The sequence below is a fragment of the Notothenia rossii genome, assembly GCF_949606895.1.
Source record: "Notothenia rossii genome assembly, chromosome: 6".
NCBI lineage: Eukaryota > Metazoa > Chordata > Actinopteri > Perciformes > Nototheniidae > Notothenia > Notothenia rossii.
Window position 1 is genome coordinate 45,636,340 of NC_136909.1, and position 25,823 is coordinate 45,662,162.

Here is a 25,823-nt window from a genome sequence, read left to right on the forward strand (position 1 = left end):
TATATATATATTTAAGCAATAGCTCACGACAGGCCGTGGTATATGCTCATTATATCACAGCTAAGGGGCATGGTTCGGCCCGACGCGAAGCGGAGGGTCGACAACCCCCTTAGCTGTGATATAATGAGCATATATCACGGCCTGTCGTGAGCTATTGCTTTTATAAAACGGTTACCAAGTGTGGCAATATGAAAGAAAAATACACACTCTAATTTAAATAGTTTTTATTAGTAAATAATGATGTTCCAAATAAAATAGTCCCTCCGTTGCCTTCTGCACAAAACATAGTGCAAGGTGGTTGCTATGCAACAACACTAACAGCAAGCGAACATATTAGACAGAGAGCGTTGATCCATTATTTGGCTGTTTATTTACATTAATGTGTATGTTGCTGTTTATTGTGCAGCCACTGAAAAACTGTCCAGCATCAGTAGCATGGCTTACGTGGTCACTTGTATAGGTTGAGGTTGTTCGAGGCTGTTGCTTGGCGTGGCGAGAATATTGCTCCACTTTCTCCGGTCCCCGAGATTGGGCTTCCAGTAGCTCTGGAGAGAGCTTTCGCACCTGTGGCCACTAACGGTCATAATTTCTCTGCTTTGTTTCAAGACCCGCATCAGAAAGCTTTTGAATGGTGCTACTTTTCCAGTTGGTCTACCTGCTCTTCACGTAGCTCTGCATGTCGTAGTTTAGGTGCTTTTTTTTCTGGAGATAGGAACTGCTCAATCCACTCCTACATACTATAGTAAGACCCCCCCGGAGGTCGAAGTTAATCTTAAATGTTTCCATTTTATGCCTTGTAAGTTTGTTTCGTAACGGAAGAAATTTAAATATATTTATAAAACTGACAAGTCAAATCGAGCAATCTGATTGGTCGATAGCGTTTTTGCGGACCTCTTTGATTACAGATTTGAAAACATCGTTGCTTGCTTTAAAAGTAGCACAATTCATTATGTTAAACCTTCAAAAGTATCTAGATATCCCTGCCCTAATGCCAAAGGAACTGCACACTGAATATGTTTTGCCGTCTGATGTCTATGTCTGGACCGCTGCATCAAAAAGGAGGGCTTCTGCCCAGCTTCTGCCCCGTTACTTCTCCGCTGCTTTCTTGTTCCAGTATGAAAAGCAAACTGCAGGCAGTTTGCTTTTCAGCCCAAGGGTATACCGTTTTTCTCAGACGCGGAGGGATACTGACTTGTTGTGAAAAGTAACTTACAATTCTACCCGTGGTATACGCTCAGTATATAACGGCTAAGAACCAATCAGATTGCTTGATTTGACTTGTCCGTTTTATAAATATATATATATAATGTATAATTTTTTTACCAATGTTGTTCAGCTACCTGATTATGGAAAAAGACATGATTATGGCAAAACTTAACTTAAATAATAATCACTATTATGGGTCCATAAAACATTTATTGAGCACTTTTGAATGCATACAGTACATTCATTCCAAGTCAAGTGCATTTTCTTTTCTCTGTAGGATAACTACAACAAAGTGCATTCAGAACAAAGCCAAGGTGCTTTAAAACTGCATAAACATCTAGGCCAGTAGCCCTACAACAAAATAGTGTAAATAAAGACTGTAACAGCCAGGCCTTCAACAACAACAAATGCACCTATAAGTTTGGTAACCTAAAGTGTTGTTGTGATGACGTAATCAAAACGCGGCGACAAGCACGGCGCGCGACCATGCTCGCGGCTGGCTCACAGCCAACATGTCTGCTGCTTGGAGATATTTCAAAATATCAGAGAAAGAGCCGCGGATTGCGATTTGTAAAACGTGTTCAGCTGACATTTCTCGAGGGGGTGTAACTGCAAAGACTTTCACCACTTCGGGATTACTCCACCACTTGAAATCTAAACACCCGGACAAATATGCAGAGTATGATCAACGTAACCCTGTTCTCTGACATTCGGTGATATTTCGGCTGAAAGACGAAAGGGCCTTTTTAACCATTTTCGGCCGATAATTTTCGGTGGCCGAATATTTGTTGCATCCCTAGTAATAAGGGAGCTAGGAGTGATTTTCGGTGCAGTTATAGGTTAGCATTTTTCGCTCTGGGCTAATTCAGAGGGTCAGTGTTAGCATTGTGTTTTTTTGAAGAAAAAAAATGAAAAAGATCAGGTAAATTACTTTTTTCCCGTTATATGGTTATATAATATTCATAGTTTATTAAATATTAAGGTTCCTTTGACGTTGTTTCCTGCAAATGACGCGATTTCGGCCCCGGAACCGGGTCCGTGGGGCTTAAGAGGTTGTTAAATAAACCATCAGTGTTTGACATCAAAGCTCCAGCTCTCCCCGTGTCTCCTTCCTGAGTCGGTGACTCCCACTGCATTGCTAGACAGAAGTTTCTCCCACAATCTGCACTTCAGACTTCCTTAAAAACTGTAAGGATTTGAATCAGGTTTGATTGGTCACTGTCAGGCATTGTAAAGTATTGGGGTGTCCAATATAAAACTGTATCACCTATAATCTCCTCCTAGAGCCCCATTGTGTTTTTTTAAACCAATCATCTCTCAGAAGGGCGTGGCCAGCAGCAGCTTATTAGTGTGAATGCTGTTTACAGCATTCCACTATAGTTCTTCAAATCTTTATTAGTATGAATGCTAAGCAATTAGTGCGAATGCTGTTGCATTAGTGTGTATAGTGCAGCTCGTTATTTCAACCAATATTTTGCCGTCGAATAACTTCAGCCTACTTTCAGCAACAGAAACCATTCAAATATCAACATGTTCAGCCTTTTCAGCACATGATGGGAAACTTTCAACTTTTTCAAAATATGTTATACTTTTTGAAATATTCAGCTTTTTAAACTCTTTTTATAACATTTAACTCAATGGGAGGAACCTTCAAATCCTCTTTTACCTACACCTTGCACCAAATGCTACTTGTAGCGGCACAAACTCCCTATGAGTTATGCCGCTGAGAAGCTAAAATGTGCTCTTTGCTGTGACGCGTTCCATATAAGAGTCCGCAGTCATTCATAGTCCATAGTGTTTAATAAAACGCAAACAAACAATGTAACACTCCCGACCTGACGGTCAACAGAAAGTATCAGAGCGCCATTCACCCTCTTCCTACATCATAATCTCCCAAACCGGCATCCAACAGGTGACCTAAATAACAATAAACCACACCCACGTGACCATTGCCGGAAGTGATAAACAATAAGAATTAAACGCGATGCAAACAGAAATTAAGATAATAATACAAATAATAAGTAATGGCAAAACAAGCATTTTGGCTCCTACACTACTCCTTCCACATACGTTCAGATAGAGACTTCATTCCAACTTTAAAATGATCACAAGACATTCAGCTATTAACATCTTATTCAGATTTCTGATATATTTTACACTTTTTGAGATATTTAACTTAGTTTGGAGCTTGGTAAAGAGGCCTCCTTCAGATTTTAACATTAGTGTGTATATTGCAGCTCGTTATTTAGTGTGAATGCTGTTGCAGCATTCCACTATAGTTCTTCAAATATTTAATCCCCTTATTTCAGCCAATCATTTAGCTCTCCATAATTTCAGCCTACTTTCAGCTAAAGAAACCATTCAAATATTAAACTATTCAGCCTTTTCAAGAATCGACTTTTTAAAAATATTCTATACTTTTTGAAATATTCAGCTTTTTATACCCTTTTTTTAACATGGAAGTCAATGGGACGACTCTTGAAATCCTCTTTTACCTACACCTTTTGTTAAATGCTTCTCCTTCCACAAATGTTCAGCTAGAGACTTCATTCCAACTTTAAAATGATCACAAGACCTTCAGCTATTCAATTCTTATTCAAATCTTTGATATCGTTTACACTTTTTGAGATATTTAACTTAGTTTGGAGCTTGGTAAAGAGGCTCTCTCAGGGTTCTTACACCTTTTTCAAAGACAAATTCATGCACTTTTCAAGCATTTTCAAGGTGCATTTTCAAGCTTTTGAAGCATCTTACAGCTGTTGTAAATTACATATTTATATACACATACTTATACTCAAATTATTATTTCCCTTCCTCACATTAAATCAGATGTTCATTATGCTATAAACAACCAAATGTGTGTTTCGTGATAGCATTCTACATGAGGATGAAAAATTAAAGAAAAGAAAACTAAGTTTAATTTTTCAAAATGAGTGACCAATCTGTACGTAGACTGGGCATCCCATATAACCTGGCTTAGCCAATATAAAACAATCAGCCAAATAACATTTCAATAAATTATTGATTACTATTTTTGAGGTACTTTTAGGTTGGCAGTAAACATACAGTAAGTCAGAGGTAAATGGTGTACTTTTACCCCACTACATGTATTTAATACCTTTAGTTACTTCACAGATGTGGATGAATGATGTGAAATATAATCAAGTGTTAAATCAGACATTAGTTCCACCTCGAGTGAATTCACAAGCTACCCTGCAGTATACAAAGTCATTCAAACTAGCTGCACCTTTACCAGCTTTGAGAACACTATCATGAACAATCATTATAAAACATATCATATATATTATTCTGAAATGGACCAATCTGCACAATGACTACTTTTACTGTCGCTACTTTCACTATATTTTGATGATCATACTTTTACTTGAGGAACTCTTCCTACACAATAGTATTTTTTTACTTAACTACAAGATCTGAGTACTTTTCCCACTTCTGCACACCTGATGTTATAACGTTACTCGTAATTGGGGCAACAGAGCTACGAGTTAAGGAAGTCGAAAATTGTGTAGAGCCGTCTTTGGCTCTTTTCTTGCTGTAACAAATGCAAATTTCCCTTCTGTGGGACGAATTAAGGTATTCCGATTCTATTCTGATTACTTCCACTTCTTACATATATGTTTAATTCCCATTCATCACTATTGGTATTATTTAACTTTCTAAGTGAGAGCATCCTGTGTGCTTTCTTGAATAAGAGCTCCAGCAGCTGTACAGTGAAAGCAGTTAAACTGACCTCCCCCACAGTGGGCTCCTGCTCCCCCAGTCCAACGATGATGATGCAGTCAGCCTGGCGGATGCAGCGCTGGGTCCAGGGCGTGAGGGTGGAGTCAGACTGGTAGAGGACAATGCGATGGATGTCCTCCTGCTGCCCCAGCCAGCTGGACAGACGATACTCATGGACACTTCAAAAAATGAAGAACAAATATTAGACAGTAAATTAAATAGCATATGTTAAACAAATATGTCTGTTCTCATTAAGTATTACTGTGAATGAAATACTAATCAGTAATGACTTGTATGACTAACTTAAAAGTAAAAGAATGAAACAGTTCTACCTGTCCAGAGCCGCAGCACCGAGGCGCTGTTTGATGCTGTCACTGGTCAGGAGTAGAGTTGGGCCTTCACAAAACAGAAACACAACAAAACAGTTTTTAATACAGGACCTATTTCATCATGAAGGCCAGCTCTGTCCTGGGGAGTCCTGTGGAGACTGTGGAGGTGGTGGGAGAGAGGAGAATGGCAGCCAAGCTGTCCTTCCTGCTGGAAAATGTGTCCCACCCCCTCCAAGACACCCTGTCCTCACTGTGCAGCTCCTCCTGTGACAGGCTGCTGCACCCCCGCTGTCTCACGGAGAGATACCGCAGGTCCTTCCTTCCTGCAGCGGTCAGACTATACAACCAGCACAGCCCCTAGCGCACACACACACACACACACACACACACACACACACACACACACACACACACACACACACACACACACACACACACACACACACACACACACACACACACACACACACACACACACACACACACACACACACACACACACACACACACACACACACACACACACACACACACACACACACACACACACACACACACACACACACACACACACACACACACACACCTTGCTGTTAAATACCAACCAACTATGTGCTATATGTGCAATATATATATATGCCGTTACTAACTGTGCAATATATACCTGGCTGCTAAATCCTAAGAACTGTTACAGGGTGTGTATTTTGTAAATAGTGTAACTTTTTTATTATATTGTTTATTATATCCTAACTTTTTTTTAACTTAGTACTTTTTAATGCATATAACATATGTAACATTAAGCTATCTGTGGCTCTTTTTCTGCGGTAACAACGTACATTTCCCCTCTGTGGGACTAATGAAGGTATTCTGATTCTGATGTGAATGAGTGTGTGGCACGAAGTATCATAGTGCAGTCTAAAGCAGATCCTTCTTTTCCCTAAAAGTTGTTCAGTATGATTATACATTTCTCTTTGACATATAGGGGGGTCTTTCCTTTTGTGTATAATCTTATTCTGTGCATAATTTGTAGTGACCTGTGGGCTTGGAGTGTAGTCAGACTTAAACTGCCCTTTTACTACACAGTATCAAACAGTAGTACACAGTATCAAACAGTACTAGAGAGTATCAAACAGTACTATACAGCAGTATTGTAGTCAAGTCACCAATTCACGAGTCTAAGTCACTCTCGAGTCCCCACTTTTCGAGTCCGAGTCCAAGTCCGAGTCCCTTAAGGAGAGTCGGAGTCGAGTCCGAGTCACCAAAGGAGAGTCGGAGTCGAGTCCGACTCATCATTACCTGTGTTCGAGTCCGAGTCCAAGTCTGAGTCACCCAAGAAGAATCCAAGTCAAGTCTTCATGTATTAACCTTAGTGGATATATTTGTTGAAATGTAGCTGCTCCTCTACATTGCTTTTATCCTGTCATTTTATACTAATTTGTCTATTGAACTGCTGTGAAGCAAGTTTGGCTACAATTCTTGTATAAACGGTGCTATGCAAATATAAAGCTTATTACAAATATTAATATTGTAGGAGCCGCATTTAAGTTTATTTTGTTTTGATTTATTTGGAACCTTTATTAATGCATTTTTCTGTTTCAGTAAGAGGTGTGCTTTGCTCAGGTGAAGGGGGCGGGGCTAAGGCTTTAAGTTGGAGGTGCGGTGTGTGACGGGAGAGCAGCAGGCAGCAGCAATACCGTCATTGACACGCAGATGCAACCTTATGCTTAGTCAAATACAGATTATTAGGATCTGCTGTTTAAGTTTATGTTAAATATTGTTTTCGTATTTTTTTGTTGTTGTTGTTGCTGGAAATAAACCTTTAAAAGCAACCGAAACGTCCAGTGGATTGTGTACTGCGAGTCTGACACTGCTTCCGAGGCCCAAGCTCTACATGTGGCCAAGAACAAAAACTTTTGAGGTGAAGGTTACAAGACAAACCTGTTGGGATTTTGGCCACTACAAATATTAATATTATTATCATCATCAAGGTTGAGTCGAGTTCCAATATTGCCTCCAGTGCTCCGTTCTGGAACCTTCAAAGAGCTGCTTTAAAAATGAAAATGGTCTACATTAAACACAATGACACACTGTCACAATTCCTGGTTTAATTTCAGTTTATTTAATGGTTTGAAAACCCAAAGAAACTGAAAATACATTGTTAAGAACGTTAGAACATGAGAGAAAGTATTGTTGATATCTAGGGGAAGAAAGGATAAACACTTTGGCTTGTTGATGCCAAATAATTATTGCTAAATAAATGGTATGGTTAAAAATAGGGCTGCCCCAACTACTAATCCTTAGCTTCAACCATTGCAAACTGGCTGTGGCATGTTTATCATAATAATTCAATCATTTAAATACATTTTTGTATTGTTTGAGTTCAAGGATTGAGAAACAATGTTAAAAGTAACATTGTTATCAGTGTGCAATATAACAGTGAAATACAAAACCATAATCCTGAGCCTTAAAAAATAAAATGTACAAGCACAAACAAAGCAAGCCACCTATTAATGCACTAACGGTAAAAAGGGATATGATTCTAAATGGGTTCGAATGAACAAATATTTTGTTAATTTATTTCAACACAGTCGGCAAAACATTACATAACTTATGAATGTCAAACCCAAATGTCCAACAGTCAACAAGTGAATGTTTAAATGACATCAATAAAGATCAAGCCCCAGAAAGCACATGGCTACTTAGCATGCAAAATTACCATTCTGCATTTTAAGTAGCCATGTGCTTTCGTGTTATCGGCTGAATCTATATTTATTGATTGGATCACATTACTCTGATGATAGTGTTCAAGATGACTTACCTATATGTCTGAACTCGATCCTTAGAGTAATGTGTTGTGGAGCCTTCTCTTCAATCTTTTTTCCACATAACGAGCATTTTGCGCTGCTCTTTCCTAATGTCGAAGCGAAATCTGTGAAAGCACACAGCACGATGCGGGGTGTGTCTCTGGATATCTTTAGACTGGAATAGTTGGGGCGCGCCCAGTACGTGAACTCGCCTCGCAGCAGGTGCACACGCCAGGACAGATTACATCTGACTCCTGACAAAACTTGCTCAAATCCGAGTCCAAGTCGTAGCGTCAATGTACAAGTCGAGCCTGAGTCATCATGGGTGAAAAATTCAGGAGTCCGAGTCAGAGTCATAATGCGCGAGAATTCAGGAGTCCGAGTTCGAGTCCGCGTAAATCAGTGCGCGAGTCCGAGTAGAGTCACGAGTCCCAAAAATCGGCACTCCAAGTCAGACTCGAGTCCGAGTCCTGGAATCGAGTACTGCATATCTGCTACACAGTATCAAACAGTTATAAACAGTATCAAACATTACAGAGTATCAACAGAACTACAAAGTATGAAACTGTCCAAGTCCATTGAAATTAAACATGTTACCAAACCCTAACGGCCCCTACACACGGCGGCGTGCGTTGCCGCTTCAACGCTTCAGCCCATTCACTTTGAACGGGGTGACGTCACGATTCGCCGAACTGCATTGTAGGAGCAAAGCGTAGCTTCTCTCGCGGTGCTCGCTGCAAAAGTAGAGCAATGTTCTACTTTTGATGCCTCGACGGAGGCGTGAGCCAATCAAATCATATGCCAGTATAAGCTCTAGTCAATCAAACCGCGTGCTTGTGTGTCTGGGGCGGGAGATTCATGTGATTGGTTGTTGGTCGAGTTTCAGCCACCCCCCCGCCGGCAAGCGACAACGCACGCCGCTGTGTGTAGGGGCCGTAAATGAAGGATCCACAGCCTTGTTGGTCTGTAAACTGAGCACAGCCATGGTAACAGGATAAAGGGTTGTCTTACCGGCAGCTGTGGCTCAGGGGACAAATGGTCATGTACTAATCGCTATGAATAAAAACTTAAGCTAATTGATATATGCAATGGAATGTAATGCCCTGAAGAAGAAACAACTGATGAACCCACAGAGCAGTGAGGAAGCACATCCTGCACATAGGAGGCCTAATCAGTGACACCAGTGAAAACCCCCTGTGGAGTGTATATTTGTCCTTAAACCAAGAAAAATCAAAGATTGTGTCCGATGGCTTCACATCCTCTATTTCCCTGGTAAAAAACACATATGCCTTTTCCGGTGTGTAATCACATAAATACCAAATGACCTTCACAACAAAAAGCAAAAATGACTACTCAAATGTACCTAAATGATGACATAGTATGATATTGACATAACTTTATTTACATAAAAACTTTAAATAATACAAATCAATAAATAGCTCCAACAGCCAGCTTTAAATACTGCATCTGATCCATTCTGCTCACTGGGGTTAAACAAAAAAGGTTTTGTTTTGTGAAAATCCAAACCACCAGAACATTTGTGTTGCCTTATAATAACACACTGCCTGGTAAAAAATGTAATATGCATGTGTATGCGTCACAGTAATGAAACTGAACTGTGTTGGGTCGCCACATAAGTTACTGTACCAGCTACAGCTGCTGGGCCATGTACTGGGGCTCAGTTCCTGCTGGCAGTAGGGTAAAGTAACAAATACCCGCCCCATCACTCTGTGTGACTCCCCAGTCACTACTGTGGAGTCTTTCCGCTTCCTGGGCACCATCATCGCCCAGGACTTCAAATGGGAGCAGACCATCGGCTCCCTCATCAAAACAGCACAGCAGAGGATGTTCTTCCTGAGGCAGCTAAAGAAATGCAACCTGCCAAAGACGATGATGGTGAACTTCTACACCTCCATCAAGGAGTCCATCCTCACCTCCTCCATCACCATCTGGTACGCTGCAGCCACAGCCAAGCATAAGGGCAGGCTGCAGCGTGTCATCAGCTCTGCAGAGAAGGTGATCGGCTGCAATCTGCCATCCCTTCACCACCTGCACGCCTCCAGGACCCTGAGGCGGACAGGGAAGATAGTGGCCGACCTCTCCCACCCTGGACACAAACTGTTCACCTCCCTCCCCTCTGGCAGGAGGCTGCGCTCCATCAGGACCAAAACCTCTCGCCACCTGAACAGTTTCTTCCCCTCCGCTACCGGCCTCATAAACAAGGCCCGACCCCCCACTGACACTTTTCCTCAGCCACAACGCAGACTCTATGCACACAATGTTGACAATATTTGGTTTGCTTACTGCACATATTTTATTGCTTTCTATTTCAATGCAAATTACTGCTTTATATTATTTTATATTTTACTATATTTTATCTTATTTTTTTGGTAAGTTATTATAGTGTTCTTAAAATAGTTTGTGATCTCTGTTTTTTACATTTTTGTTTTATTTTTATGTATGCACCACGATACCAAGTCAAATTCCTCGTACGTGTCCACCTACCTGTTAATAAACCCGTTTCTGATTCTTAAGTACATTTACTCTAATACTTGACTTAAGCACAGTTTTTAAGTACTTGTACTTTATTTAAGTATTTCAATGTTTTGCTACATTGTACTTCTACTCCACAACAATTCAGAAGTAAATGGTGTACTTTTACTCCACTACATGTATTGAATACCTTTAGTTACTTTACAGATGTGGATGAATGATGTGAAATCTAATCAAGTGTTAAATCAGACTTTAGATCCACCTGGAGTAAATTCACAAGCTACCCTGCAGTATACAAAGTCATTCAGACTAGCTGCACCTTTACCAGCTTTGAGAACACTTTCATGATCAATCATTATAAAACATATCATATATATCATATATATTATTCTGAAATGGACCAATCAGCACAATCACTACTTTTACTTTTGGTACTTTAACCTGTTAAAACCCAAGCCTGTTTTTCAGGTCTCAGGCTCGAAAATGACATGCCCAGAACAAATGACTATATCTTCACTTCTAAAAGGGGTAAATTAATAATCTTTTTTCTCAAAGCAATGATACACCTGTGAGTTGGATGTAGAAAAGTCAAAATCAATATAGATGTTTTTATCTTAAAGTAAATTCAGATTGATCATAGTAAAAAAATGTAAATTATAGTTTCCGTACAAAACCCCCCCCATTACTTATAGTGAAAACAACCCTTGAATGATGGGATAGTAGACAAAAAGCTTTAGGAAACCCACTTCTGGGGTCATTTGGGTGTATTTGCCATATCTCTAGAACCCATCGGTCGATGTTGGTGATTGACACCTCTTTTGAACCAATAGAGCCAATATAATCGAGGGAATTTTCCTAAATCCATCTAAACATTACCATTGGTGAATGAGACTGATGCACAGCCAGCATGCCCAAAACCAGAAGCTCTCATACACTCTATATGAAAACTCTGTTTATTGACATAAATGTTATGATGGATTATCAGTTATCATTTCAAAGTGACACAGAGACATTGGATTAACCTTCAGCAGCGTTTATATGCGTTTTAATACCCTTGAACACAACTTTTGATCAGAAAACAGCAAAGGTAAGGTTGGTCGCACAGTGATGATACTTATACCATTGGAATATCAGCTTTCATATGATATCTAGTTTGTGCAGATTGCATGAAGAATAAAATATTGCTACCGTGAGTTATGTGCTAAGTGCGTTAGCCCCCTTTCGCTTAATGCTAATTCAGACGCTCGGCGATAGAGTTGTGTTTTGTTTCGGTAAGAACATTTCATATCGTCAGTTAGCTGAGTTTCTTCCCGTTAAGTGGGTATGATACATTAATAGGTTGTTAAATGTTAAGAAGCCCTGAGAAACAGTTTCGCATGGGGTTTAACATGTTAACTATATTTTGATGCTCATACTTTAGTATTATTACTTGAGTAACATTTTGAATGCAGGACTTTTCTTTATTACTTTCTACACTCTGGTACTGCTAATATTATTAAGTACACGATCTGAGTACTTCTCCCAGCTCTGCCTGCTGCGGTGGAAGCAGGTTATAATCCGGCCTGTGGTGCCTCTAAAAATTGCAAACTGGACCGTGTGTGTGTGTGTGTGTGTGTGTGTGTGTGTGTGTGTCTCTGTGTGTGTGTGTGTGTGTGTTTGTGTGTGTATGTGTGTGTGTGTGTGTGTGTGTGTGTGTGTGTGTGTGTGTGTGTGTGTGTGTGTGTGTGTGTGTGTGTGTGTGTGTGTGTGTGTGTGTGTGTGTGTGTGTGTGTGTGTGTGTGTGTGTGTGTGTGTGTGTGTGTGTGTGTGTGTGTGTACCAATGCCGCTGAGTGCCAGCTGCAGCTCCAGAGTGACGGCTGTGAGGGGGACGTCCTCAGACACCGGCAAGATGGACACAGTGGACAGGTTTGAGGCTGGGTTCCCAACATCCCACTTGCTGGTGGGGGTGTGGAGGGCCAGACCACGAGCTGCAGGGCAGAGGAGGAGTTTTCTCACTACATATTTTAGGCAGAAAATAACTTTTTGGTTCACAACATTCAATAACAAACAATGTCTACTGAGTAAATCTTCCTTATTTATCCATTCTGCATTCTTACATCTTAATCCATGCTAAAAGCCTAATTGATCTCCACATGTTAACTGATTCATATCAGCTGTTATAATGGTACCCCAAAAGGGCAACAGATTTATTAAAGTCAACTCTTGTGACATTGAACCACAGAAATTGAACAGACCTGACATCCCAGGAGATGGAGCTATGCATTATTCTCCAAGAGTCTTTAATTAAATAACAGACCCTGAATCAAATGTCATTTAACCAAGCGCTTCAGCTCAGCTCTAATGTTGATTACCAAATCAAAATATTTCAACATTAATACCATTGCTACATAATTCTCCAAACATGTATTTTGTATGTTAATGCACCTAAATATGTGTGAGACATTAAACCTGGCACTCTCACCAACAAATAAAACTACTGTAAGACTGAAACTAAATATATAAAAAACCTAAAACAAAACTTGCATACACACTGTAGTCCAGGGGTGTCCACATTTTTTTTACTGAGGGCCACATACATAAAAGCATACGAAGGGCTGGGCACCTCAATAGGAAGGGAATTATTCAAGCTGGTTATGGAAATAAGTTATTTGGGCATTTTTATCAACTCATATTTGTTCGAAAGTGTTCTCAACTTTAAGTTTCTGAATTAAATGTGGGCTTATTAAAACATGAATACTACTGTTTAATATATGTTTACATACATATTTAAGAAGTACATTATAAGAAGTTTCATGTGTGGGCCATATTCCATTAGACTTTTAGAATTAGCTGCGGGCTAACAAAACTGGGTTGTAATTACCAGCCAGAGGTCCGCTGACCTGCTGCATGTTGCCCAGGATCTTCTCTCCCAGCAGGTGGATGAGCCTGGTCACCACCTGAGGATACCTCCTCTTGATGGAGTTCAGAGCGCCTTCAGGGAGCTTGGCGAGCTCCGAGTCCCGGATGGCGTGCACCGTGGTGGCTCGGTTCATGTGGGTCAGCGCCTCCACCTGCACAGGACACACAACAGCTGCTTGAATGAAGTTTAAGCACAAATTATTGTTAACATGTTTACCCCCTGTACAATGTGCTTTGCGGGGAAGAGTTTCCCCTTTAACCTGTGTAGCACATGCACAGTTTTGGTTCAGTATGTGGAAGTTGTCGGTTGATTATGTGCGAGCTCAATAAAGCAGTTAAAGTATACAAACGTTGTGTTTATTACGTTTAACATCGGTAGCAGAGGATGGTTTCTAACTATAAAACCCTGCCAAAGTTTGACGAAGCCATGCCCTACGAGTGTTGGAAAAATTAAGTCAACGCCTGGAGACGTGTTACAGAGCTCGACAAAAAGGAGGAAAAAGACCGAAAGTATGAAGCCTACTCGCATTTTGACGGGATTTCAAAGGACAGTGCCGTGTCCATGGCGGACTACATTATTGACTTTGAAGAGAGATACAACCGGATGAAAAAGTATAACATGGTGTTTCCTGATTCTGTGCAACTGGCATTGATGGGGTGAATAGAAATATTTCTGACTGAGTCGATGGGTCAGCGATTATTGACACTGCTTGCACTTCTTACAGTATTTGGGGAGAAATGGCTAGAAAACTACCAGGAGGAACTTAGCCAAGAACAAGTTAATCAGATGCTGCGAACCGAAACTCATAGTTGCAGGCCATTTCAATTTGGTGATGGAAATGTAGTGAACTCTACAAGAAAAGTAAAACTACCAGCTAAAACAGGAAAGACAAAGTGCAGTGTTGAAGCTGAAGTGGTTTCAGCTGATATTCCACTTCTCCTAAGCAAAACGTCCCTGAAAACTGAACAGTTTTGGACATGGAAAATGACAGTGCTTAGATGTTTAAGCAGCCTGTACCCCTCGAGTTCACCAGTTCTGGCCACTACTATGTTGACATCAGAGACAAAGACACTGAGAAGGGACCAATTGTAGATGACGTTCTTGTAGTCGCAAAAACATGTCTACTCATGAGAAGTAGCAGGTTCTCCTGAAACTCTTCAAACAGTTTGGCCACGCATCAGCAGATCGTCGACAAAGACTCATCAAAAGCTCTGGAATTAAAGACAAGGAATGTGTCTATGTATTTTTGGAACAAACAGTACGGAACTGTGACATTTTTCAGAGGTACAGCAGGACCAAGCCAAAGCTTGCTGTGGGTTTGCCTCTAGCCTCGGAGTACAATTAGACAGTAGCAGTGGACCTACATGAACTGGAACCTGGTGTATGGTACCTCCATACCATCGAACACTTTACACGTTTCAGTGCAGGGAACATTGTGAAGACAAAAAATTCCATATTCAACTCCTTCATTCGCACATGGATAAGTGTCCACAGCCCGCTACAGCGTCTTTACAGTGACAATGGAGGATAATTCAATAATAAGGAGATCAGAAACATGGCAGAAAACTTTAAAATTGTGTCCAGAACAACAGCAGGATACAGTCCCAGGAGCCACGGACTACTGGAGAGACACAATCAGACAAATCATCCAGAAGGTGAAACGGGAAAATGGATATGACTAGCACACTGCCCTAGACTGGGTCCGTATGGCTAAGAACAGTATGCACAGTGTTCACATCAATTCGTTTTTAGTCAGGATCCTAACTTGCCTTCTGTGTTAGTTGGTACGCTGCCTGCTCTTGAGGGCACCACTGTAAGTGCTAGAGGAGAACAGATATCAGCACTGCACGCTTCTAGGAAAGCTTTTACAGAAGCTGAATGTTCAGAGAGAATAAGGAGGGCACTACGCAAACAGCTTAGACCCACAGATGACAAGTATGAGACAGGTGACAAAGTATATTACAAACGAGCAGACTGCACAGAGTGGAAGGGTCCAGGTGTAGTTATTGATCAGGATGGAGCTGTTGTATTTGTGAGACATGGTGGTATTCTAGAGCAGTGGTTCTCAACTGGTGGGTCGCGACCCAAAAGGATGTGCGAGTAAAGACATTTTTTTTTGTAATTTTCTTCTTTCTTTTTTTGGGGATTTTCTAACGCTGTGCATGCAGTAGGCGTTGGACTGGAAGTACCGGAGACCATAAACGGTTTTGAAAACTTCTGTCACGTAGTGATCATCTTCTCAATAAAACATCTTTGTTTATGTTTTTTTGAGTCTTCTGGCCAATCAGAATCAAGATAGTTGCCAGAAGTCCCCACGGAGAATAACTTTGCGGAATAACTATTTTTTATACATCCATGGGTACAACTTCTTATAAAAATGAACACATAATGAAATATGACCCCCAGTTTGATGATTGACAGGTCAGAGAACGATGGGAGCTATCTACCCTTACCCACAATTTAAGGTAATTCACACAGACTATCTCCTCTTTGCTCTTCTCTCTGTGAGGAGCAGCAAGTTCAGCTGTCAGAACAAAGTGAAAATTAAACAATGGCATAAAATACTATTAATATGTCGGGTAGTAATACATTTATTTATTTTCTTCTCAGAGTGTACCAGAATGCTTAGTTTATATATTAGTATTTCTAAAAATCTCCTGGGGGACAATCCCCCCAGACCCCCCTTCTGGGGTTGGGTTTTCAGCATGTGTGCCTTTTTATGTTATACAGTTCAGCTTTGATTCCATCATCTCATTAAACCTTTTTAAAAGCATCCTTTAGTTCTGTGAAGGGATATATGTACTGTACTTTAATTAATATTGTAAGATGAAAAGCATATATATTACAGCACGATATTTTGTTGAATAGATTTGAGTGGTTCAAAATTTTGGGTCGAGATTTATTGACAAAGTATAAAGTGGGTCCCGAGGCCTGACCAGTTGAGAACCACTGTTCTAGAGTATATCACTCTAGACCAGCGGTTTTCAAAGTGTGAGGTGCGCCTTCCCGGGGGGGCCAGAGAGCGCCACGGGAGGCGCAGCGGGAGAAAAAAATAACGAGAAACACTGAAATCTAGCTAGGTAACTTCAGCTAACTTTATGCGAGCGGCAACATGGATACATTTTTTGTGAAGTTACCTAAAGTGAGAGAGGAGACAGCGTCTAGCAGAAAACGTCACTTGCACACTTTTGGCTGTCTGTGGAGACAGAGGTCCCCCACCTCGCCAAAAAGGCTGTAAAAGTGCTCATTCCCTTCACCTCCGCCTACCCGTGTGAGCGCGGCTTTTTTGCATTGACTTTGATCAAAAGCAAGTACGGACAGGCTCTCTCGGGATCTACCGGGGTGGCATAGGGTGACAACTGCCTTGCCACCCCAGCTGCCGTCCCAGCTGCCACACCAGTTGGAAGCTTTGTTTTGAAATAAAAGTATTAATATAATAGTATTAATATAATCCCTAATGTCCGAGTGCAAGTGAATGCAGCACAAGACGCGACCCTTGTAACCCCTCCCCCGGCGCAGGCTTGGAAATGTGATTGGCGGCGATTTCATTTGAACGGGACGGCGCAAAACGAGAAGCTTTCGGACCCAAGTAGACGGAAGGAATGAGGTATTTGCGGTCTACAATGACAGAGAAGAGACTGTCAGGTTTGGTTTTACTCAGCATTGAATCAAAACGCACTAAAGCATTGGATCTTAATAAGTTTGTGAGGCGCTTTGCTGAACAAGATGGTAATCGCCGCATTCAGCTGTTATAGGCGTGCCAACTTGATGCTCTGCTCACAGATGACTCGCTGAGCATAACAAACTGTTAAGATGATGTTTGTAAATATATTTTTTTCTTTGTGGGGGTCTGCCCCCAAAAAACAGTTTTAAGTCCTTAGAAAGTCAAATAAGACAGTGTGTAAAACCACACTGCCCAGCCAAAACAAAGTAACCACTTTGATTTAACTAGGCCAGTAGGTAAGGGCATTCCACTGGATAGTAATACCCCTGCATTATAGCAACAACAACAATAATAATAATAATAGCAATAATAATTTGGGAGGTGGGGCGCGGCTGTTCTTTGTTCTCTGAGGGTAGGCTCACCTTCCCACACTTTGAAAACCCCTGCTCTAGACGGTGTCATGTTAACACACAGGACGAGGATAAGCCAACTATACAAGATGATCCCGACAGACAGGCAGAAAGTGAGGACATTACTTTAGTCAATGCAGCACATACATAGCTCAGAGTGAACAAAATGCAGACTATGAACAGGGCAGCAGCAGCCATATTAAGTAGATGTAGGAGAAGTACGACACTCACCCATGACACATACAAATGTGATGCAGACTGAAACACAGCACAATGTATGTTAACCATGTGTCTTCTTCAGGTGTAAAGTTGAAAGCATGTTAGACTGTAACATTTACAGAAATTATAGTGTTCAACATCGAGCCACAGTTTTAGGCAGAGCAGGCAAAGCCACAGGTAAGCACAAAAACTGGTATAACCTGCAACATCTTGAATCTGATGGCAGTGATGGAAAAAAGGAGTCACTTGACTTGTCAGTTGTTGATAGTCTTAACATTGAAATTGAAAATATGGATTCTGATGTACTTACAGCGAAAGACATCTCATCTCAGTGTGCAACTCGATTTTGACAGAATAACAACTGGTGACTTCTAGAATTGTGTGAGTAACATTCTGTTTTTAGACTTCTCTGTTTCAGTGCGTGTACTCTGTATAAATGCTCTGTAGTTGATCTGACTGAAATTGTGATTTTAAATCTCAAAAACCGCTACAGTATCTGTCAGGCAGAAACTTGGGACAAGTAATTTGACTGAAACCTTAAAACTGAACTAACTGACTGCTAGGGTTAAACTTTGATTTAAACAATACTAAGAGCTTTATTGAGTAGGTGTAACTGTATTAAGGGTTAAACTCATAACTTTATAACTTAGGGTTTAATGTAATTGGAAAACCATTGTGACACTGAAAATACAATAACAACTCAGGAGGGAGCCAGTCTAGATTTCCTTTTGAGGGCCACCAGCTGCAGAGAGTTAACTAATTAGAGGGGCGTGGCCCCACAGCTGTGAGAACTCAGCAATCAGGTGTCCATCTTAGGTTGCTCTTTCCTGGAGCATCAGCCAGACGAAGTCACGAGGGAGGCAAAGAGGAGGCAAATCCTACTTTGATTGAGCTAAGTATCGCTGGTTTTTTCTTTTGTTTTATTCAATTCTCTTTGGTTCTCTAGCCCCTCATGCTATAATCATGTGTATTTTCTCCATTCCTGTTCATGTGTCCTCTCGCAATTATCACTGGCCCCGTGTATCTCCTAATCGATTTAACCGGCCTGCTCTTATCTATCCCACATGCTCCACTGAGATCCAACATCTCGTTTCAGGGGGCCTGTGGAACTGCCAGTCAGCTGTTCCTAAGGCTGACTTCATCTCTGGCTACGCTTCCCTGCAGTCTCTGGATTTCCTTGCTCTCACGGAGACCTGGATTACTCCATCCAACACATCCACCCCAGCAGCTCTCTCCACAGCATATTCCTTCTCCCATACACCCAGACCCTCTGGCAGAGGAGGTGGCACTGGTCTCCTGCTCTCTCCCAACTGGAGCTTTTCCCTCTTCAAGCTACCTAACTTCACTCCTTCCACCTTTGAATTCCATGCCGTCACAGTAACCCATCCTATACAATTAAGCATTGTTGTTCTCTACCGTCCACCAGGCGCCTTGGGCGACTTCTTGGAGGAATTAGATAATCTCCTCTCACACATCCCTGAAACTGGCCCTCCCGCTGTACTTCTCGGAGACTTCAACCTCCAGACAGGGAAGATAGACAAACTAACATCTCTGTTAACCACCTTTGCTTTCTCACTGTCTCCATCCCCACCAACTCATAACGCTGGCAATGTCCTTGATCTCATATTCTCAAGGAACTGCAATACTTCTAACCTCTCTGTAAACCCGCTTCACACATCCGATCACTTCTTCATTTCATTCTCTCTACCCCTTTCCAAACATAACAACCTAATCTCTTCTAATTCTGCACCTGTCCGCCGCAACCTTCGTTCCCTCTCCCCCTCTACCTTTGCCTCATCGGTGCTCTCAGCCCTTCCTTCCTCTGATTCGTTCCAACTCCTGCCTCCAAACTCTGCAGCAGAAACTCTCCTCTCTACTCTCTCATCCTCTCTGGACTCTCTCTGTCCTCTCACATCTCGGCCGGCTCGTCAGTCCCCTTCTGCTCAATGGCTAAATGACGCACTGCGTGCTAATAGAACCATCCTTCGGGCAGCAGAGCGAAAATGGTGGAAATCCAAACACCATGACGACCTCCTAACCTATCAGGCTCTCCTCTCCTCTTTCTCTGCTTCCATCTCTCAGGCAAAAAGCACTTTCTTTCAAGATAAGATCCAATCTTCCTATTCCAATCCCAAAAAACTATTTTGTATCTTCTCCACCCTCTTGGACCCCCCCAAAGCCCCTCCCCCCCTTCTGTCAAGCGACTTTGTTAACCACTTTGAAAAAAAGGTTGATGATATTCGCTCTTCTTTTTCTGACTCACCTTTACTCACCGCTGGGTCACCAGACCCACCCCACCTTTCACCCACACACTGACCTCCTTCTCCCTTCTCTCTCCAAGTGAGCTTCTTACCCTCATTACCTCTGCCCGTCCTACCACCTGTCCTCTGGACCCTATCCCCTCAAACCTCCTTCAGACTATCGCTCCTGATATTCTACCGTTTCTCACCCATTTCATCAACACTTCTCTAACTTCTGGTCACTTTCCAAACAGTCTCAAGGAGGCAAGAGTAAACCCTCTCCTAAAGAAACCCACTCTCAATCCGTCTGATGTTATAAACTACAGGCCTGTCTCTCTCCTCCCGTTCCTGTCTAAAACACTTGAACGCGCTGTCTTTAAACAACTCTCCTGTTATCTCCATCAGAACAACCTTCTGGATCCGCACCAGTCTGGTTTCAAGGCAGGTCAGTCAACAGAAACTGCTCTCCTTGCTGTCTCTGAGGAACTGCACACTGCTAAAGCAGCCTCCCTCTCCTCTGTCATCATCCTTCTGGACCTGTCTGCTGCATTCGACACGGTGAACCATCAGATCCTCCTTCGCACTCTCCAAGAACTTGGAGTTTCAGGCACTGCACTTTCCCTCCTCACCTCATACCTCAAAGACCGCACCTACAGGGTTACTTGGAGAGGGTCCGAGTCCGACCCTTGTCAATAAACTACAGGGGTCCCTCAGGGCTCTGTTCTTGGTCCCCTCCTCTTCTCCTTGTACACAAACTCGCTCGGGTCTGTCATTAGCCCGCATGGTTTTTCATACCACTGCTACGCTGACGACACCCAACTAATTCTGTCCTTTCCCCGCTCAGAGACCCAGGTCGTCGCACGCATCTCTGCTTGTCTAGCGGACATCTCTCAGTGGATGTCTGCTCACCACCTCAAGCTCAACCTTGACAAGACTGAACTGCTTTTCCTTCCGGGAAAAGATTGTCCCACTCTTGACCTAACAATCAACATCGGCACCTCTGTTGTTTCCCCGACTCAGACTGCAAGGAATCTGGGTGTGATCCTAGATAACAAACTGTCCTTCACTGCAAACATTGCTGCTACAACCCGCTGCTGCAGATACACGCTTTACAACATCAGGAGGATACGTCCCCAGCTGACCCAGAAATCAGCGCAGGTTCTGGTCCAGGCTCTCGTCATCTCACGCCTAGACTACTGCAACTCCCTCCTGGCTGGTCTACCTGCATGTCCCATCCGACCTCTGCAGCTCATCCAGAATGTAGCGGCTCGTCTGGTCTTCAACCTTCCAAAATTCTCCCACACCACGCCGCTCCTCCGCTCCCTTCACTGGCTTCCAGTAACTGCTAGAATCCACTTCAAGACACTGGTACTTGCGTACCATGCTGCGAATGGATCTGGCCCTTCCTACATCCAGGACATGGTTAAACCGTACACCCCAGCACGTGCACTCCGCTCTGCATCAGCCAAACAGCTCGCTGCACCCGCACTGCGAGGGGGACCCAAGTTCCCGTCAGCAAAAACACGTGGGTTTGCTATCCTGGCTCCAAAATGGTGGAATGAGCTCCCCATTGAAATCAGGACAGCAGAAAGCTTACACATCTTCCGGCGCAGACTGAAAACTCATCTCTTTAGACTCCACTTTGAGCGATTGATTTACTAACAAAGCACTTATATACTAATAAAGGGCTGGCTTATCTAAAGCCAGTTGAGTAGCACTTGAAATGTTTGGCTCTATGAAACCTGATGTACTTATATGATTCTGTTTTCTTCAAGGTTGTATCTTCCTGGTCGAATGCACTTATTGTAAGTCGCTTTGGATAAAGCGTCAGCTAAATGCAATGTAATGTAATTTGATGCAGCTAAACAGGAAGAAATAATCAACTGGCAGAATAATTATATTTTTGAAGAAATTGAAGATGGGTCTGGAGTCTCAAAGAAACTTCCAAAGGCATTGTACCCGAAGCTAGACTTGTAGCCTGAGGTTTTGAATAAGTTAATATCCATGAGTTACAGAGATTCCCCAACATTTGCTTCAGAATCACTTGGACTGCTGTTAGCAGTGATTTGTCAAAATCAGTGGCAAGTCTATTCTATGGACATCAAATCTGTATTTTTGGCATGGAGCTGTCAAGAGATATTTACTCTATTACTCTACTGAAGTCTAATGTCCATGTTGGATGTGAGGAGAACGAACATTTCTGCTATGTTGGGATGGATTTTAATACTGTTAAAGGGGTAGTTCAGGTACATCAGCATAGTTACATTGATAACCTACAGCTGCTACATTTACAAGCAGCACGTGCTGTACAGAGGCAGCCCCCCTTAATGAAACTCAAAAATATGACAGATAGTATTGGTTGCTAAGCAGACCAGACCAGATATCATGTTTAACACTTGTAGTTTAGCATCAGATATTAAAAATGCTACAGTACAGTCCATCCATGAAGTGAATAAAGTTGTCTGTAAACTTAAGTCAGAAAAGGTGACCCTCAAGTTTCAACATTTGGGTGACAATAATGGTCTTAACCTCATTTTTTTCAGTGATGCTACCCTTGGCCATCTGTCAGACGGAGGTCAGATGGAATAGACAATGCTATAAACCCTCTTTGCAGAGCTCACCACTGGAGATATTGGCCCGCCTCCAGCACATCCACCTCCATTCATCACATCCAGTGCCAGGAGAGCTAATCCACATCTCCTCAAAGCCGGATCTTCAGTATATTCTTCACCCCACTTCCTATTCAATCCTGATATTCTCTCAATATCAGGATTGATTGCCAAAGACTATTAAAATGTCTTTCATATCACGCCTGTGTCAACACATTTTCTTTTAACAAAAAACAAAGCCTTACCTGATTGAACTGTCCCCAGTTTGTCAATGGAGTGTCTAATCAGCAGTTTGTGAACACTCACCACACCAATGAGATCCCCACGGCCATACTCTCCAGCCAGCTCCTTTTTCCCATCATCCTTTGCAATGACAGAGCGGAGTCGGCCACTCAGCACGATGAAGGTGCTGTCTGACTTGTCCCCCTGTCTGAAACCAATAAGGAATTCAAAGATTCAACATCTCACCACATTTCCATTCATTTAGTTAGAATTATTGTTTCTTTCTCTTAATGGCTTTAAAATGATGGTTTGTGAAATGAATGCAGCATACTCTAAAAGTAAAACAAATCATAATGATACAATTAAATCATAAAAATAGCACTTTTTCTTGCACTCAAGTTCACCTGCAATAAAACATCACCACAGTCAACAAGAGAACACACATATATGCTATCATTGTATTGACATGAACATTTTTACAACTGATTTTTTTAATATTTTTTTTATAACTGATTTTCTTTAGTTGCATGCTTTTGTTAGTTTTTCTAGTATCCCCAATGTACAAAATGAATATTGGACATAAATGATTAGGATAAGCTTAACAAAGGTGTGTTTTCATGGTGTAATAAAGTTTATTTCATATGAATATATCTAATTAGTGTTGATGTGAGTTGTGTCAGTATTTAATCGTAAATACCTGTAAACAGCACGGCCAGCCTCCACAGCCATCCAGTCCAGGGCGAAGTCAATCTGCCGGACGAAAGGCGAGACCCTCTTCACCACAGTGTGAGCAACGTTCAGCACCACCCGGGGATCCTCGCGCATCATCCTGCAACGTTAAAAACACGCATCCAGTGTTGTGAGGAGAAGGACACGCTTTGGTATCACAATGAAATGCCTAAATGTTTGTGAACGTCAAGAGTCTAAAGAGGTTTCTCATTTCTCTAACTCCCCTCCTCGACTCCTATCCTCCTGTCTTAGTCCCGCCCACAGGAGATGCGAGTGGAGGATTGAGGAGGGGAACCGAGGAGAGAAGAGGGGAAGCAGCAGGCGGTTAGAGGAATGAGAACTCCTCTCCTCTGAGCGGTCATTTTAAAGAGACGTCCATTAATGATGACAGGAGGCACAGCAGCCCTGTCTGATGGACAAATGTGTTCATGACAACTTATATATTTACTTTTAATTCATTCACAGTGCGGTATAATGAGACAGTAACAGGCTACAGATGTGGACATATACACACACATATATTTATATAAATATATACAATTTCAGATTCAAACAAGTATGAGAGCACTCTCATAATAACGTAACACTATCAGAGACAGGATATACCCCCCCCCCCCCCTGGTCGCTACAATGGGGAACTGAAATTACGGGCCAAGAGTTTTATTTACAAGTATTAAAAGTAAGCATAGGACACCACACACACACACACACACACACACACACACACACACACACACACACACACACACACACACACACACACACACACACACACACACACACACACACACACACACACACACACACACACACACACACACACACACACACACACACACACACACACACACACACACACACACACACACACACACACACACAAATATCGACTCTTTGTTTGTAGATATCTACTAAACTAAAGCAAATACAGAGAGTAATGTAGGCCTGTTATACTGAGTGATATACAGTATTATACACACTGCTCTGCTTTCTCAAGGACCTCACAGCTGTTCTCACTGTAAACATCGCGTTGCGATTAAAGCAGTTAATAAAACAATATCCAGGGGATGCATGCAGAGCTGTCATTGGCTGAGATAAGTCGTGCTGTGCGTCACGACAGACGGATCAAAATGCTGTTTCTAGCCATCCCAAATAATTAAAATATATAAAAAAGATATACATACTGCATTTATATATGCCAAAATACACAGCTGTACACCCACTTGAGTATATATAAAAACATACCTACTCATACACACATATTCACTAATTAAAAAAGGTAGAAATAACAGTAAATATATAAAAACTATATACTTATATGTGTATACCTACATTCACACCTGTACACCCATTTATATATATATATATATATATATGTGTGAAGGCTACAAACCTCACAAACAACCACACATGCTAAAGCAGGGGTGTCCAAACTACGACCCGGGGGCCAAATGCGGCCCCGATGACCATTTTGAATTGGCCCTCAGCAAATTCTAAAAGCATAATGTATTACGGCCCACAAATGAAAATTGTGCTTGTGTTATATTGTACTTCTTAAATATATATGTAAAAATATATTAAACAGTAGTATTAATATGTTAATAAGCCCACTTCACAAATAAATGCAGTTAATTAAAGATGGAAACATTTTCTAACATATCTTAGTTGATACAAAAAAGGCCCAATAACTTATTTACCTAACAAGCTTGAAATATACCATTCACATGTCCCCTTATTATAAGCAAACTGAGGGATGAGCTGCCAACTAAATAAATCGAGCATAATTGACCTACATTTGATTTTATGTGCTTTTTTAACAATAAAATTGTTACTCTTAGAAAAAAAATCAATGACCTCTTGCCTTTGACCAGTATAGTGTTATCAACAGCTCCCGGAAACGTAAGTTCTAATATTACACTAGATAATAAACTAGAATGCTTTTCAGCCATAAACCTTGAACAATTAAATTCAATGATTCTCTCTTATAAACCATCAACGTGTATCTTAGACCCGATTCCAACTAAGCTGTTAAAATAAGTTTTTCCATTAATTAGTACTTCTTTATTAAATATTATGAATATATCTTTATTATCAGGCTATGTTCCACAATCATTCAAAGTAGCAGTGATAAAACCGCTTCTTAAAAAGCACAATCTCGATCCAGAGGTTTTAGCCAACTGTAGACCTATTTCTAATCTTCCGTTCCTCTCAAAAATTCTTGAGAAAGCAGTCGCAAAACAGCTGTGTGATTACTTAA

At 41.6% G+C, this 25,823-nt stretch overlaps 1 protein-coding gene across 1 annotated transcript in view; it reads right to left on the bottom strand.

Moving 5' to 3' along the window:
* The window catches only part of LOC307044597 (patatin-like phospholipase domain-containing protein 7), a 129,644-nt gene that overhangs the window by 18,984 nt on the left and 84,837 nt on the right, over positions 1-25,823 (bottom strand). Inside the window, exons 16-21 of the mRNA XM_079689908.1 lie at positions 23,535-23,666; positions 22,922-23,045; positions 13,435-13,624; positions 12,392-12,541; positions 5,280-5,343; positions 4,952-5,126 (exon numbers count right to left, since the gene is read on the bottom strand). Of these exons, the coding sequence (XP_079546034.1) occupies positions 4,952-5,126; positions 5,280-5,343; positions 12,392-12,541; positions 13,435-13,624; positions 22,922-23,045; positions 23,535-23,666 (835 nt within the window). The remainder of the gene's footprint in view (positions 1-4,951; positions 5,127-5,279; positions 5,344-12,391; positions 12,542-13,434; positions 13,625-22,921; positions 23,046-23,534; positions 23,667-25,823) is intronic.